At 39.4% G+C, this 17694-nt stretch overlaps 1 protein-coding gene across 2 annotated transcripts in view; it reads left to right on the top strand.

Annotated features, from left to right (window-relative positions):
* The window catches only part of macrod1 (mono-ADP ribosylhydrolase 1), a 153447-nt gene that overhangs the window by 78209 nt on the left and 57544 nt on the right, over nucleotides 1-17694 (top strand). For both annotated transcript variants that reach the window (XM_042493076.2, XM_042493074.2), the window contains exon 4: nucleotides 8278-8307. In XM_042493076.2, coding sequence (XP_042349010.2) covers nucleotides 8278-8307 — 30 coding nt within the window. The remainder of the gene's footprint in view (nucleotides 1-8277; nucleotides 8308-17694) is intronic.

The following is a 17694-nucleotide window of genomic DNA, read 5'->3' on the forward strand; positions in this document are numbered from 1 at the left end:
TCTCTCACTCGTTCTAGTTGTATAACTTATCACCCTTATCCCCTTCCCCACTCCGATAATTGGTGCGTCTCGGCAGAAGATGCTAGCACGCTTTATTTAGCTGCTCACTATTAGCTACTCCAATTAGACATCTAATACCAATAAGATAAAGAAACTGTTAGCCTCCATCTGGGCACCACAGGAGTATGTGCTGTGTGTGTTTGTTTTTACCCATGCAGCAACCATGGACACACACACACACACACACTCACACACACACACACACACACACACACAGTTACACTCAATAGGGTAGAGGGTACATGTTGGTTTTAACAGATGGTGAAACACTTTCCCTCGAGTATCGACATTACTCTCTCTCTCTCTATAATTAACTAGGTTTCAGTAACAAACCTTTGGGCTTTGCCGTCGCCATGGTTACTCAAACTCTGAAACGCGACTGTCTGCATTTGTATGTGTGTGTGTACGTGTGACTGCTGGCAAGTATGGCGTATGTGCGCGTAGTGTTCACACCCCTCTGCGAGTGTGTGTGACCACGTCTTTGCAACTGCATGATTGTGCATACACATGAGTATTTTGGTTGCTTTGATGCCTTTGTTCCCCCACAGGGCTCCGAGGCTGCTTCTGTCTCAAGCGCCTATGTATCTAGACAGAGAACAGCGTTTTTACATGGGATCATTGATAATTTATCACAGGTCTATTGTATCTTATATAATACCATTTTAATAATTATATAATCCCATGAATAAAGATTACAGGCGAGATGAATTTAAAATGGGGAGGTGCAATAAAAATTTATTCCGTGCTTGTAACAGGGAAGGTAAAAGTTGAACTTGAATTTGAACTTGGTGCACCTTCTTTGAAAGGCAGAATAAAATATAAAATAGTATGTTGGATTATAGCTTCTGAACTGCATGGGCAGCCGACCACGTGTGTGATTGTAAAATCAAGAACATCTATATTGTTTTTCGTACCTGCTATAGCAAATGCTTATTGTAACGCTACAAGGATGGTAAGCAAACAATCCTTCATTAGTGTCTGATGAATGTTCTAAGACGCTGCAGTGAAGTGAAGACAGAGAAAAGAGAATTGTTTATGGGATACTGTACTGATTTTTTTATCCAGCTTTGTATCACAACAATGTGGATAATATGTGTAAATTTAGTAAACTTTGCTCCATCTAACCAGTGCCTATAGGGCTGAATTCAAATGTCTCCACTTCACAGCAATTGCAGATCGGCAGACTTCGCAGGCACATTCACAGGAGGTTATTGAGTGCTGAGGGCTGTCCAAATCCACATTTCATCCAGTCCGCAAGGACCCTAAAGCAGACTTTCTGCAGACTTCCAGAAAGTCTGCTTGGGGTGCAGACTTACCCGGACTTCGCAGGTTTAATTACTTACAATTCATAGCAATATAGACATGCTGACCAAAAAAACCCAAAACAAACTTATTATAAATTACTGTATTAAAATGTTACTTGAAATAATGTAGTCCAGAGATAATATTCACCCATATTCAACCATGACACAGAAATATCTAGAAATTTAAGTAACCAAAGTTTATCTTATCCTCTGCTTGGGTGGCAAGGACCTTAAATCACTTCTTAAAGGGTGCAGTGTGCTTCAAACAGCGTATTGTCTGTCCATGTCTGAAGGCATAAGTTCATTGTTTTTGGGATGCATTTGCACCTTCAATAGGAACGCTGTGGTGACGTAAGCTGGCTATCTCTTTCACAAGTCAAAATCCTGATTTTTTCCTCTACGTTGCATACATGCTCAGTAAAGCCTAGACTACACCATTCGTCTATATGTGTATATTTACCAGGTAAACAGGTTTTTAAAAATGGTGCCATGTGTTTGAACAATTGGTGCACATTTCCATGACTCAACGTTCCTCTTGTGCTGGGAGAGTAACTTCTCTGAAATAAGAACTAAAAAGTCCCTCAAAACAGTGTTATAAGACCTGTGATCGTTTTTAGTTCTTACGGTGCAGACACAATAAGGAGGCAGTTCTTAGAAGTATGAAAAAGTTTCTCCGGTTTGAAAACACCTTAGTTGTGTTGATTTATGAGGCCACACAACTTTGCACACTTTCAGACAGTTTCTCCTCATGGGCATTCATGATGTTGCACTCAGTTTTACACATTAAAAGTGACAGTGAAGAACAATTCAAAAAAAAAATTGCTAAATCAGTCAACAGCATTTATGCACATATTCCTAAAAGATTACCTTGTGGAGAGAGCTGTCTTTCTATTGTTTACCTTCCTTCCTGCCTTATAGTCTTATACATTGCAGAGCAGTGTTCTGCATTTGACAAAACCTCATTAATCTATTACTCAAACTCAACTTTCTGTATTGTATTTCACTGCAAGGCATCACCACCGGATACTACTCGGCTGGCAATGTTTTGGGTTTCTGGGGCCATTTTGGTAACATTTGGTGCTATATTGTCCTTATTTCTGATAACTGTCCAAACACAGATGGTATCACCTCTCACTGAGACACTTCCAGCAGCTACAATGGATTGTGATTGCCGAAAAAAGATTTCAGCAATCTAAAACATCAGTTACAGCCAGGCTTTGGTGTCAGTCCCTTAGACGGAGAGAGAGAGATTTCTATTTGTACACCATTTTGCAGCTAACGTTCATCAGTTTTACTGGGAGAAATCCATCGCCGAGGAGACAGAGATACAGATTTCTATACCGAAGGCACCCTCGGTAATCCAGAAGGCAATACAGCCATAAAACATGTTGTGTTTTGAGTGGAGGAATTTCACCATCGCTGTGTGAATGTGTTCATCGGGCTTTATTACGATGACATTATGGCAAATGTCGGACATCAACTGACACAGACGTAGACCCGACAGGGAGCAGGAAAGCAGGTGCTTAAAATAAATTTCCACAAGATAAATCCTGAAATGCATTAAACATCATAAACTGGCACATAACAGTAAAAGCATCCGCGGGCATATTTTTCATTTAAAGTGCACTGAAGGAACCCCTTAGTGCTGTTTTTCTGGCCAGGATTTATCCACCTGGTCCAACTGTGACAACCTTTTAGTCTCTTTACTGAGTGCGAGGCAACCGCTGGTCCCATATGACATCTGTCATCTGCTCAAAATTTACATGAGAAAGTTAAACCGTTAAATTCAGTGCTGGAGGTAAAATTGCAAAGGGTGTTCAATAAAAAACATCTCCCCACCACTCTGGTGGCATGTTGAGCCAAATGGAAAGCCAACAACTCCCAGCAAGCATCCCAGCTGTTCAAATGTTTGACTTTACACTTGATTAAAAGGCTCTTTAATAATGATGTAATCTTGGAAGATATTAAAGTGATACTCTGCCAATTTTCAACCAGCTTCATATCAAAACAATGTGAGTAGTATGTGTGAATTAACTGTGGTACACGTCCCCCATCTAACCATTTCCGAGATATCACTAAAACTAAGCAGTGCTGATCAAATATCAGCCAAGATTCTGATACCGAGTTGCACATTCTGTTGCCTCAAATGTTCTCAGAAATATGTTTTATCTCATTATTTAACTTTAATTAGAAATTGTGTCTTGCTGGCTGGACCGCCATTGTTTCACACATACAACTTTGCATCACGTCACCCACCAGCAAGCATTTATTAGTTTGGTACAGTGCATTGCATTCTGGTAGTTGTAGGTATTAAAAGGCCATCTTTTCAGCAGTCAAAATACTTCTTTGAGAAACATTTCACAATAATAACCCAAAATATTTAAAATTCCCAAATGTAATGCTAATATAATTTCACTTAGAGGACTGTCACTCCCCAAATGACCAGTTTTATATCAGATACTCAATCTATGTTACGTTCAATTTGTAAAGAATTCTATACCTGCCTTGATAAAATAATCCAAAAATTCTTGATTAATTGAAGTTTTAGGGGCCTGCATTTAACAACAGCCAAACTATATCAAAACATCTGTTTACAAACTCTCACAAAACTCTTGCAGTATAATTCAAGTCTAATTTATCCAGTTGTATGCTCAGTACTTCCCAAACAGACAGCCCTTTCCAAAATGTATCTATGCTCTCATCTAAGCCAGGCTCCACTGACAAAACAGTAATTTTACCTCGCTGAACACAGGAGCCACTGGTTTACTCATGCCATGATCTGTAGTTTCTTTGTGTTATTGTGTAACTTTGAAAACTTGAAAACTTTCAAACTAACCCTTTTAAACACCAAAGTCATACAGTAACACAAACAAACTAACTGATCAAGACAGTGGAAGACCAGCAACTCCTGTGTTCAGGGAGGTAAAATTACTGGGTTTTTTTTTTAATGGAGTCTGGCTTTAAAGAGAGAGCATAAGATTTACTTTTATTTTAAGTTTTAGGTAAGAGAAGTCCCTCTGCCTGGGAAGTACTGATCATACGACTGGTTAAATGAGACATGGATTATACTGCATGACTTATGTTACAGTTCTTAAACGGATGTTTTAATACAGTTTTGCTCTTGTTAATGCAAATTTAAGGTAACCCGGGGTGAGTAACTGATATACAAATTAAAATTTGGTGGGAAAAGCATTCATTTAATGGAAACATACTGTTAGCATTTTGGTATATATCGCACTCATTTTAAACTGTATAATATGAATAATAAGGGTTAGGGTTAGGGTTAGGGTTAAAACACACACACTTGTCCATGAAAGTAGCTATAAATCAAATGAACTCATGCATACATTTATATAGGTTTATATAGGTTATGTTTGATATATTGTTTTGACCCATGTAACGTTTAACTTGAGGTTATATTATAGCCTTGTAACAGCTCTGTGACTTACTGTGTATATGCTTTATTTCTTTTGACAGATGTTTCCAAGCAACTGATTCACACATTATTAAGTCTTAGCTAAGAAATGTCCAAATGGTGCAAATCACTAGAAGATCACTAGTTAATAACTGAGAACTAAGGAAGGAGTTTACTGACCTAGAGTGGTGATTGATTTACAAATAGCTGGTTCATCCTGGTGCTGATTGTCACCAGTGGACTCCACCACAAATGGCACTGGTAACTATGGTTTAGGTACAGTGCCATGTCAGAGCAGCATATTTTTTGTCTTTCTTTCCCCACTTCGATATATAGCTACTTATACGCCCTTGGGCATGTTAGTCAACATGGCAGTGTATTAACAAGTACGTGATATTACTCTTATGTACAGCCTGCAGCTAATCAACAGAGGCTGAATGGAGGATTTAATGGAGACATTTTATTTGTCTGCACTTTTACATCTGAGTGAGCTTTATTTCATTTCACCATAAGATCTATCAGCTCTTAAACAAGCTGTGCACCTGAAATTGTCTCATACTGTCACATTATATAACTTCCTTTCTCTCAGTTCGAGGTGTACGGAGCAGCACATTTTCAAATTAGAGAGGGGAGATGTTCACTTTGGGAGATGTTAGTGAGACAGACAGAGAAGTATAGTGTGTTTAAAGGCTGAAATTAAATGGGATTTACCACTGAAGAGGCAGTGGGGATGGTGAAAATGTTGAGGAGTATAGAGGATTCTTGAGAGAGAGAGACAGCTGTGGGATTTAGTCTCTTTGCCTCCCTCTTTAAAGTTGCCTGATTCACTGTCTGAGTACAATTGGCTCGATGCCTACTGGCAAAGAGTAACTAAAATGAGAGACATCCCCTGTGTGTTTCGTTCTGACGTAACTTTGTAACTGTCCCTCGCAGAGAGATTATGTGCTTATCAGATTTTCCTAACATAGTCACAGCAACCAAAATTTTATCCACGAGTAGGGAAAGCATTGGAAAACATGATTTTTATGAGTTTACGGTCAGGTTTGAGTTTTCTGGGAGGCCTGCAGATGTCCTCGGGCTAGCACTGCTGACTCCACACGTTTATAGATATGTGGGTGAGAAAAACACTTGGATATCGCATATGTCAGGAGCAGACGCAGCCAGCCTTATCACCCAGCCAGCAATTTACACTCTTTAAACATGTGCAGCGACTTGATTCAAGTAGGGAAGGTAATGATTTGGGACTCAGCGGTCAGCCAGGCTGCTAGCATTAAATCTCTTCTTGCCTTGCTGGAAAAAAAGGAGCTCATTATATTGTTATTGTATTTAAGCTACAATCACCTCCTTGTTATCCAGGTAGAAAGTTGCTGTATGATTGACTTTTGCAGAACTAAAAGACAAATTGAACCATATCGGCTGCCTGTTTCTTCTCACAGAGTTGTTTATTTTCCTTTGGACTGTAGCCTCAGCATGAGTTTATTCATTAGCTTCGCAGGCAGTGAAGCTACTCGTTTTGATTGTGCAATGCTTCTCGCTCCTCATTGACGGGATTTGGAGCCTGCTGGTTCTCATTCTACCCGTCTAATCAGGGACTGAGTTACACCTGCAATGCCAGGTGAATGCAATTAACTCGCCGGTTGGCAAACCCAGCAGCACCGCGAGCCCCGAGGACTTGGATTGAGGAGCACTCTTGTTGAGAAATGCTGACACCAATAACAAATTACGTTCTGAAGGACAAATATGGAGACATTTTTCCCCCTCCAGCAAGTGAATATATGGAAAAGTAATTTTAGTACACAAAAGTTTGCCTAATTAGATGTAAAACTTCATTAAGTCTTTGGAGATCAGAGTTTCTGAACATCACACCCACACTGTGCAAATGAAGAAACACTCTGAACTCAACTGTAAAAAACACAATATGACACCTCATCACTGTATTTATTAACACTCCTGTGAAAGGTCATGTTACGGCAGAGCCCAATCTTTGTCTAAGACGACAAAAGAGTGTTTTTCACTGATTAAAAGGAGCAAAATAACCATTTCTCTGTTGCAAACAAGCAGTTAAAACACCAAAAATAACCATGAGATCAGCTGTGTTCAGCACTGAATTTTGTATTAGTTGTTATTTAGCTGCATTATGCATTTTCATTATATATTAAAGCTAAATGTAATTCAAAAAAAGTGTTACATTTGCTGAAACTGTCACTTTATTCTGAATGAGGTACATGAGAGGGATTATTTAGTTTTTAATTAGTGTTAGTTATTAATCAGTGAGCATTAATGGTGCTGGTAGGTGGATAACTGTTTCTCCCTCTATCCATTTTTTTTTTTGCCAAGCTCAGTGATTTCTGCTGGCTGTAGCTTCATAATTTGAATGGACAGATATGACCCCGATATCAATGTGCTCATCTAATTATCTAAACAGTCAAAATAGGACAGCACTCAAATTAAAGCATCTTTTACTGCAGCACGGACGTTTCGGGCCAGACGCCCTTCTTCGGCGTGTGCACTGGCAATAACATAACGAAATCTTCACAGGTGTAATTGATTATATCCACAAATGCAACAACAACGATTTTGGCTTCAAAGATTTTTACCAGATTTTTACCACAGGCAGAATCACAGTAATATTAAGAAATAATAAATAGATAAGTAAATAAATAAATAAATGCAATGAAGAGACAGTAGAAAATAAGTGATAATGAGCATACTGGTAGTAGTAATGATAATGATAATTATATATATTAAAAACATTACATAATACAACGCACTCATATATGAGTGTGTTGATTTGTATTTGATTTTTATTTGATATTTATTTGATTTGATTTTCTTATCTAATTATTGTCATGAAAATTAATATGATAATTCGAAATATATATATATAAATAAATCAAATAGAATAATTCATAAAATCTTAGAGAAATGCTACAGTGCTACAAGACAATAGCGTGGGCAGAGGAATATGATTTTTTTATTTAGTTGTGTGTGAATATAGTGACAGTTCAAGCAATTATGAAAAAAGTTACCAACTACAACTTTAAACTGTTGATTTTTTTGTTCAATTCAAAACTTATTGAAAAAAATTCATCACGAGTTCTGAGAGCCCAGGGTGATATTTGCACATATTCTGCCCACTAGATATTTAGTGTACAGAGATATAAAAAACAAAAAATCCTCACATTGGAAGAGCTTGAACCAGGGGATTTTTACTTGTTGCTTTACAACCGACTTAATCGGTTTTCAAAATATCTGTTCAAATAATTAATTTAATAATATTTTCAGCTTTATAATAATAATTTTACACAGGCTGGATGTTGTGAGAAAGTGATGTTCTTCTATGTTGCAAACAAAAAAATCACAACTACTAGTTTAGCCTAGCTTCAGTGCTACATTTTGAATAATTTTCCGAGCATCCACCAGTTGATTTGATGTTTGTTTATGTCAGCTCTAGTTGCTTGTTTCATGAATATTCCCTCTTTCTCTTCTCTGTTTCAGCCAACAAGACTCTGCTCGGTGGAGGTGGAGGTAAGTCACAACCTGTCTGATCCGTTGGTTGTGTGTTTGTGTTTGCTTGCCAAGATACTTGTATGCATCAGTTGTTATTAATAGTGCAGCTTTGTGGTGCAAATAGCCCTCTCTGGACACCAAATAATTTAAAATGTCGTGCTTTTAATCAGATGATGCAGTGCAGCGTACCAGCCAAATGGAGTGTGTATGTGTGAGTGTTTTTTTGTGTGTGAGTGTGTCTGTCTGTATTTCTCTTTGTGTTTGGTAGCAGGTAGCTCTTTGTTGTGGCAGGTGTTCAAGATGCGTTTGCATGCCGCGCTGTGTGTGTCTGTCTGTGTGTGTGTGTGTGTGTATGTATGTGAGCGCAGGTGCAAAGTCGATAGTTCATAATTTATGGGTGTGGAGTGCTGTGGATATAAACAGTCATTTTTCAGGGTATTGTTGACTCAGTGCTTTGCTGCGAGCGTGTGATGTCGGACGTCCACGCCTAATCGATACGTAATAAATCTGTACAGCTAATGCGGCAGCCGCAATCAGTAAAACATGTACACACACTCTCCTCTCCACCTGTGTGTGTGTGTTTGTTAATGCTTGCAAATTTGGGTGCTGGCGTGTTTGCCTGTGGTTGTTTTCTTCTTCTTCATTTAGGCAAACAGCTTTTGCCTTTCAGACTAGCTCGCTTAAACTGCCATTTTTAACCTTCCAATTTGTATATTTGTGTGCATGTGTGAGTGTGTGCACGTGTTTTTACTTTCCAGTCTCCATGGTGACATATCCAGTGGCACACCTGTATGCGTGCATGTGCAGTCATATGTGAGTCTATCACAGCACATTTGCCTGCTTCTGACAGTGTATTTACTTGCCTGAAGTGTACTGTGGAAGCAGTAAGTCCTCGGTGTCCGCACACATGTACGCTCACACACACACACACACACACACACACACACACACACACACACACACACACACGGGCTCCACCCTTTCTGATATACACCAGCTGAGCCTCAAGCCATAAAAATGGACTGCACACTCTTGTTTCTTGTGGCTCCACACACACACACTACATGCATCCAAGCACTTTGAGCTCTACAGCGTCTTTTGATGTCGTCCTGAAGTCTCTGATGGCTCTACAAAGACAGATGGTTTCTAGAGAGGCTGTGAATGGGCGTATGCATCAGACTCATATGCTCAAATCATCTGTTCTCATACTTTAAGTGCATGAGTGCATACACACTAAGAAGTATGACAAAATGCGGTGCACCCTGATTGTGCACTCATAATGGTCAAGAGTTGATTGTGGAGTGTTTGATAGTGCTCATTAATGGTTGGCCGACTGCTGCTGTAAACACCAAAACACTTTACAAATATACATGTATTTTTCACTACTGTACTGTTGTCGGATATAAATCATCAGTTTCTTTAATTGGTTAATTCTGTAATCATTTGTTACAACAAACAATTATGCAGATGCTAACGTGAGCTTAATAGCTAGCTTACAGCAGCACATTTTACCATCAGGCATTGACCATGGATGTATTAAGCAGGGTTTCCAAAGATCCTTAAAAAGTCTTAAAAGGCATTTAATTCATCAATCGAAAAATAAGGCCTGAAGTGGTATTAAATTGATTTAAATTAATCTTTCAAAAGTCTTAAAACATTTTCAGACATGGGAAGTAAGGGATCTCACAATAATTGGTAACATCTATATTTATTGTGAAATTATTTAATTAATTCCTTTTCTTAAACTTGTGATGATGGGAATCCAAGCAGTGGGATCTAACATGCAAATTGAGACACGCAGAATCACCAAGATAACTGTACAGAAATGCAAGATATTTCCCATCTCTATTGGTAAACCAAATATATACTTTAATGATAATATGATATTATAGTACAATAATACAAAAGGTTGTTTTTTCAACATTAGATGTTAATAACTTAATTTTTTCACTGGAAGTAAAAGTAATTATCTTTGTTACAAAAAACATTTGGGCAAAATTAAATTGTCCTTCAAATTTGGTTATTTGAAAACTGGTCTTAAATCTAACTTGCCTTAAGCTGCAGGAACCCTGATTAAAAGACCCGGGTACAGCATTGGAGACTAAAACCCATTCATCATGCGCATGAAGCCATAAAATAGCTCCATTTCCAGGGCATGAAATTACCATGATGATTGACACCTCTTCCACATCATTGAGCCAACAGAGCAAGTGCACTAGAAACTTCTGTTGACTGAGTCGGCTACTTCTGGTTTAGCGTGCGGTTAATTTGAATGGTAATAAAATGTTTTAATCTTGTGGCTCTTATAGACTTTTCAAATGTTATTAGACTGAATGGATCAAATACTGATAGTTATTCGAGTCCTTTTGCTGGGGTTGTGAAACTTAAAAAAATGTATCTGCTGATTTACAGACATCTCTTTTTTTTCAATGCAAGTCAATGATAAAAGGTCTTTTTTGGCCCAATGGCATCTCGTGACAGACTCAGGAGTTTTCACTGTGAAAGATTTTGCTATTCACTTTGCGTTTTTTAGCAAAATGTGGCAGCTATCATTAACTCATCCATGGAGTTTCATAACTTGCTGTAAAAGCATGTTGATTTTGACAAAAATAAATAGATACTGTAAATGACAAGTGAGCAAACAAGCAAACTTAGCAAGCGTATATCTTGGTGAGGGACAATTGTTGTGAACTTGGTAGTGCACAACGGCCGTGTTTGAATTGAAACAACACCACACTGTCAAAATTTGCGCACTACGCAAGTGAGTACACAATGTACACAGTGTACTGTGTATGCACAGAAGTATTCTATTTCAGACACAGCAAAAGACTGTATAAATGATGGATGAAATTCCAGCTCCTCAAAAGTGAAGCCAAAAAATCTTTTGCCCTCTAGGGGCTGGCGGCAGTATAGGTCCTAATCTCTGCCCCCTCCATGTTAGTGGATGGAACATGTTAAATAAAGTTTTCCTTACAATGGTTTCTGTCATTTAAAGTAGTTCTTATCATGCAGACATATGATCAAGTTTTTATTTTTCTGATAAGCTTTGTTTTAATTAGTTATTTGATGTTATAAAAAGGGGGCGTGATGTCATGATGGACAGCCAACCAGTGTGCTCCTCATCAGTGGCACTGCTCTCTATTGGTTGGACCTGTGTATTGGCAGGAACTTGATAACGAGGAGATTGCTACTGTGCAGACTCTGGCTCTTAATGACGCCCCCAACGCAAGGTGGCAGGGGCCATAACTGGAATATTTTGGCTTCATTTTTGTAAATTAGCAGTAAATGGAGACATCTCATTCATATATTTTAAACAGTGTATGGTCGGACTATGTGCATTTGTGCCTATGAAAAGCAATGTCATATTGGATAATCGGTTTTAATTCTTAAAATTACCAGTGATGTACTGGAGGAGACCTTATATTTAACAACCAGCATCTGCATCATTGTTTTTTTTATCTACTTCTGTCACTCTATAACAGCTTCTCTCTTGCTCAGTTGATTTCCCTCATCTCTTTCTTATTGTATTTATTTCCCTCTCATTGTCTCTCTTTCCAGCTCCATCCTTGGGGGTTTGTTAAGGCAGATAGAGGCTACAGTAGGTGTTAATTAGAGAGAGAGGTACGCGTAGAGACAAGGGGAAGAATGAAACAAACAAGAGAGACAGGAGGGAGATGATGGTTAGAGCGAGAGGATGAGAGTAACTAAAGCAGTAAAGGTCCAATAGATAATTTAAAGATGCGAGAGCAGCGCCAAGTAGAAAAACACACAAAAATCATTCGGTATATGTCTCCATTCGCCAAGATCACACTCCGCATTGAGTAACCAGGCATTCATACATTCAGCTCGAGTGAGTAGGTTTGTTTTTGTTTTTTTTTTTTATCAGAACTGAGGCAACAAAAGGTCTTTACAGTGCTTTACTACTCAGTCTCAAGGGTACCTGGGTAAATGTCATTCAGTGAGATCAAACGCACACCTGCAGACATTGTTCTCTTCAATCTGGATGTGAACTGAGCTACGGCGGATCAACAACAAATTCAAGGGCAGGAAATTAACATTTTTTTATGTCCACTGGCTGCAGTTGCTCATTTATTCCAGATCTTATCTGCCATTTCAACATTTCATTGCTGTGATTACTTTTTTCAAAATGAGAAGGAATCCAAGATGATGATTAGAGATTCTGTCAGTTAGACAGTTACCGTGAGCTTTTTATTTTTGTATATATTATACATATGTACTTTTGCTGGAGCCAGTACTTACACTTTGAAGTTTGTATGTGGTTCTTATTCTAGGTCACCATATGTCAGTAATGGATGCATGATACACTGAAGTGTTGTTTACGCAGATTTGCACAGAAATGGCATCAGCCGTCTCAAAACAAGCATCTATAGGGTTTAGAGCCAACTCACTGCATTTCAAGCCACAATAAACAAGGTAAAAAACTGCATCATCCTATTTCATTCAGAACCGAACAATGGAGGATGTCATTACAGTTTAATATGTGAATCTCTTCCAGTATACATGCTTTGTTATTTTCAGCTGAGCTTCTGTGGTCTTTTAAAAACAGATCAGTTTAAACCCGCTTGTGTAGAAAGGTCAAGGGTTCCCATGAGAGTTTACTGGTCACTGTAATCATCTCTCCATACTGACCATGAAGCGACCCCACTCTATAGTGTGTACACTATATAAGAGGCAGAATTCACCGTCTGTTTAAATGAAGTGGGCATCTGATGCATTTTACGTCTTTTTCCCTCTGATACGTCAAGCAGGGTGTGTGAGCTGAGGCAGAGCACTGATCTGATGCCAGAGCTCTCTTTTCCCCAAATTTAAAATGTGTATGCCTCCCTATGTGGAACAGAATGTAACAATAATTTTATGTTAGAAAACATTAAGCTGAAAATTGTTGTGACCGATAAAAACCTGATAGAGGAAGCAATACATTTTACAATGATGTTGACAAAGAAAGTGTATTTAATGTGGACTGGTCACATCTGGCTCATACCCAATCTGCTTAATAAGGACAGTGTCAGTGTGATGCAGGTCATTCCTAGTTACTGTTCCTTCCTTTCAATATTTGCTCTTTAAGTTTCAGCATTTATTTGCTGAGTTGCAGATATGTTACTTCCTGGCAGCGCTCCAATTACATTGTGGCTTCTGATGGTAGCCCTGTCTGTCAGGGGTGGGGGCTGGGAAGGTGCTATACGCAAGCTTGCAATGCATGAAGGCACCTACCTAAGTACAAAAATATGCCTCATATAGAGAATATTTAGCATGGGGCAGCAAAGAAGCAGAAAAATTCTTCACCTTCACAATGTCTTTTTTTCTTTTCTAAATCACTCTGTGTGGTTTAGAAGCACAGGAGAGACTTTGTTTTGCTTAGCTGATGCTCATTTCGAGATTAATCCCCTTCACTTTACCTGCAGTTTTGAGGCAAGGCATAAAAACTTAATTTGGATCTTAGGGAGCAACAGCTCAAACACGTGCATTTTAGCTGAAACCTTAGTATTCAAAACTGAACTTAAAGTGAAATATAATAATGACTCCCATACTAATGTTTGTTTTTAGTTAAAATGCATGTGTTTGCATGTAAGCGTAAGACGGGATAAGTGAGACATACTGCATGAGTTGTATAAGAGTTTTTAAACAGATGTTTTGATACAGTTTTATGCTATGAAACATGGTCCCAAATCTATCAATAAAATGTTTGCCATTTTCAGTGGAGACATGTGACAAAAACAAACATGACTAAAGGGCCATGTTCACCAAAGCTTCTTATTCTGAGGCCAGCAAAGTTTTTTTAATGCGTTGCCATGAGACCGCTGCATGTTTACGCCCCGACACAAATGCTGGCATTTGGCCTTTTTTTGTGTGTTTTTTTTCTTAGCGCCGAGAGTTTAAAGATGGTTAACTTTTGGTTAAAACGCCACACTCATCACTGTCACTTAAGTCAATCAGTCACCATGTATTAGGGACAAACAGCCCGCTGCGAAGACAAACAAACACATCTGGCATGTACAAGTGCTGAACAACAACTAAAATGGAGAAGAAATCTGTTAATATAAAGTAAATATACTATGTTTCTACTCATCAACCCACACAGACCAGTGGGTCTGTCCTCTCTCCTTGCATGCATCCACTTTCCCCTCATCCAATGCAAGCTCTACCTTGTGCCGACATGTTTGCTTCCCCAGATATTCCGTATCATAGCAACCAGACGCAACCAGAGTGTCTCAGCTGGAAAAAAGCTGCGCCCCCAAAGCACTCTCTAACGCTCACTGCTGCGCGTTTCCTGAGCAGCACGTCGCATATTCAGCCTGTAAAAAAAAACATTTTGGTGAAGTATGGGTGAATTATTCCTTTAAACCATTATCAACAAACACTATTTGTATAAACAAACCCTTAAAAAAACAATACAATGTCATCATAGTAGGATACTGGAGAAGCACCAACTTCTGAGCTTTGAGATTTTTTTTATTTTCAAATTTGCGTCTGTTTATACATTTTTAATGACTTGACCCCACTGTCATCACGTGAGCTTGTTTTCCTTCGTTTAGAGATCTCCTTAAAATTCACTAGAATGTCCTCTATCAGAGACTGTACTGTACACTTTTGGCACACTGCCTTTGGGCACTTAGCTCTTTCTGTTAAAGCTCAACTCTGTGAAACACCCTTAAGATGACGAGTTGTAGTTCTGTCAGTCGCTCCAAAATCAAATGGCTAAATCTGCTAAAAGGTAGTTACAGAGTTGAGTTGAGTGTGTGTGTGTCTGTGGGTCTGTGTGTGTGTGTGTGTGTGTGTGTGTGTGTGTGTCTGTGGGTCCGTGTGTGTGTGATGTACTACTGTGTGTAACTTGTTATGTGTCTTGTCTTGCTGTCTTGTTTGTTCAGTGCTTTTCTGTCACTGTGTGGATGTTTTAATTGTGACCTGCCAAGGGACTGCAGATAAGGCTTTAAGCTACTCTGGTACATCAAATGGTGACATTTATGTTTAATATTGTACATGGTCCCTTTACAAATAAAATGAATAAATAAAAGTAACCAGAATCTTGTCGTAGATACCTAAGGCTTGGGTTTTGATTCATAATTCAGTATTGCATTTTGTGGCAATGTGCTGAACTTGTATAATAACAAGTTACGGATCAAACAGAGACACAGTTACAAACAGGCAGCTGGTTTCAGAGAGCCTGTTCTGGGTCTGTGGGGACACAGTGCACAGGATGTGAACCCGCCATGAAGACAGTGCCTGCATATGATTGGTTTAGGTGTCTTAAAAGATCCAGACTCAGCACACAATAGATGAGCACGATCCCAATTAAAATTTCATCCACTTACATTTTTTAATTTGGTGAGGGGGGAAAAAGAACAAAATCCTCTCTCGCACTGGATTTTCTTGCAGAGCTGACTTTGTGTGTGCTGCCTGACATCTATAATCAATCCTCCAGAACGAGGATGGGGTTTGATACTCAGCTCTGGAAGTCTCTCGGCTGTGGTCCCTGCGTGTCTGCAGCACTCCTCTCTGCTTTCTCCTCGTCTGGATGAGGAGAATAAATGCGGGCAGAGGATGGCTTGTCTGCTTGCCTTTCAGAACAAGAGAGCATGCATTGTGAATAAAAGGAAGAGAGCAGAAGATTGGTTTTGGGGCGCAGAGACGAGATGAAAGGCAAAGAGCACTTAGTGTACCTTCCACATACACACAGTGCTGTCAGTATGTCAGCCGCGTGCATAAAAATCTCCTGCTTTACTGCAGCAGCTGTGTTTATGTGCATTTAAGTTCATAGCATTTAACAGGTTGCTGCATGTTGAAGTTTGTGTGTGTACAAGTACATACTAGTGTCTGTAAAGCAGTGTGCATGCGTGTGCGTGCATCCACCGCCAGACCCATCCTAAATGTTGCCTTGGCAACAAGCTGACTGAAGTAAATGAGTGTCCTGGCTCTGCTGAGGGATTGTGGGAAAGCAATATGCCAGCGTTCCGCCCCATTAGTTTGACGGACAGCCTGTTTGGCCTATAAGAGGTCAGCTGGCAAGGGCAGCCATATTAGTATTCTATAGGAGAGACCTCAGGATTGGTTTTACTCTAATGTCAATCTACTGGTGTGTGTATGTGTGTGTGTGTGTGTGTGTGTGTGTGTGTTTACTTGTTTGCGTAGGTGTGTTTGGGAAGGTGCGTGGTGGGGGTGAAGCTTGTCCTGGCATATAACATTGCAGGCATTGTGTGTGTTTGTGTGTGTGTGTGTGTGTGTGAGTTTGTAAGTGTGTGTGTTTGTTTGTGTGCCCTGCTGGGGGTTGCAGGCTCCTCGCCAGGTAAGCATATCGCCAATTATCACTTCCCAGTCTCCCTACTTCCCTGGCTCCCTCCCTCCATCTCTCCCCCAGAGTAAGTCAATACAGAGCCTGTGAGGGAGGCACGATAACACCTAAACTGGTCAGCCGCCTGCTTAGCTGGCTGGTCACTGGTCCACAGAAGCCAAAACACTTATTTCTACCCGCTTTCTACGTCCATCCATCCATTACATCCCTTTTTATTCCTCCTCTTCTGAACCCCCGGACTTACCATTCATCTCCTCCCCTTTTGTTTTTAGCCTCCCTCACTCTCTTCACCTTCACACCCTCTTTTACTCTTGATCCCCGTCCAAACCCATTTCTCTTTGTCCAAGTGTGCTCCTCACTCCCCTGTCTCTACTCTCTGTCTCTGTGTGAGTGTCTCCATCTCTCCCCATTGTTTTTTATATCTCTGCCCCATCTCGTATTCCCTGGAAGGCTGCGCTTCAGTGGCAGAAAACGTTGATGTGATATTTTGTATGGTAATGAAGGCTAAATAATGAATGCTGTATTTTTTAATATGGAAATGAGTTTGACACTTCCTAAAAGATTTTTTTTAGCGTCTAGTAATATAAATTAAATTCATGACTAATTCATTATAATCTGTTGATGTCTGTTGGTGGCAATAGGTGTAGCCAATTATGGCTGATTGTTGAGTAGTTCAGGTACTTTATTTGCATGCAACGAAGTCAGTGGAGTATGAACACAAAGTATCCTTTGACTCTGCTGTGATGCCAGTGTGGTAAGGGCTTCCCTGGTCTCTGCTGTCTGAAAGACACATACATGAGTACCCATACATGTCTGTGTATACACACACATATACTTACAGAATATTGAGCCAGTTTAAATTTCACTTCATTATCTCCAAAGTTATTTTAAATGAAACATACATATAGAAAAAAACACTTCTCCAGCACATCAGAGTTTTCAATTACAGCATTAAATAGTCCCCTGAATATTCCCACAATAGTGTCTGCAGCATACACACCATTTTTTGCTAAATTGAGGCTTTCAAGGCTACTTCAACATGCTGTCATCCCAAATTGTATAATACTGAAGCTTTGGTCAGTGGAGCTACAAGTCAT

This window comes from Plectropomus leopardus, chromosome 8, assembly GCF_026936395.1.
Source record: "Plectropomus leopardus strain MGB_pleo_1.0 chromosome 8, ASM2693639v1, whole genome shotgun sequence".
NCBI lineage: Eukaryota > Metazoa > Chordata > Actinopteri > Perciformes > Serranidae > Plectropomus > Plectropomus leopardus.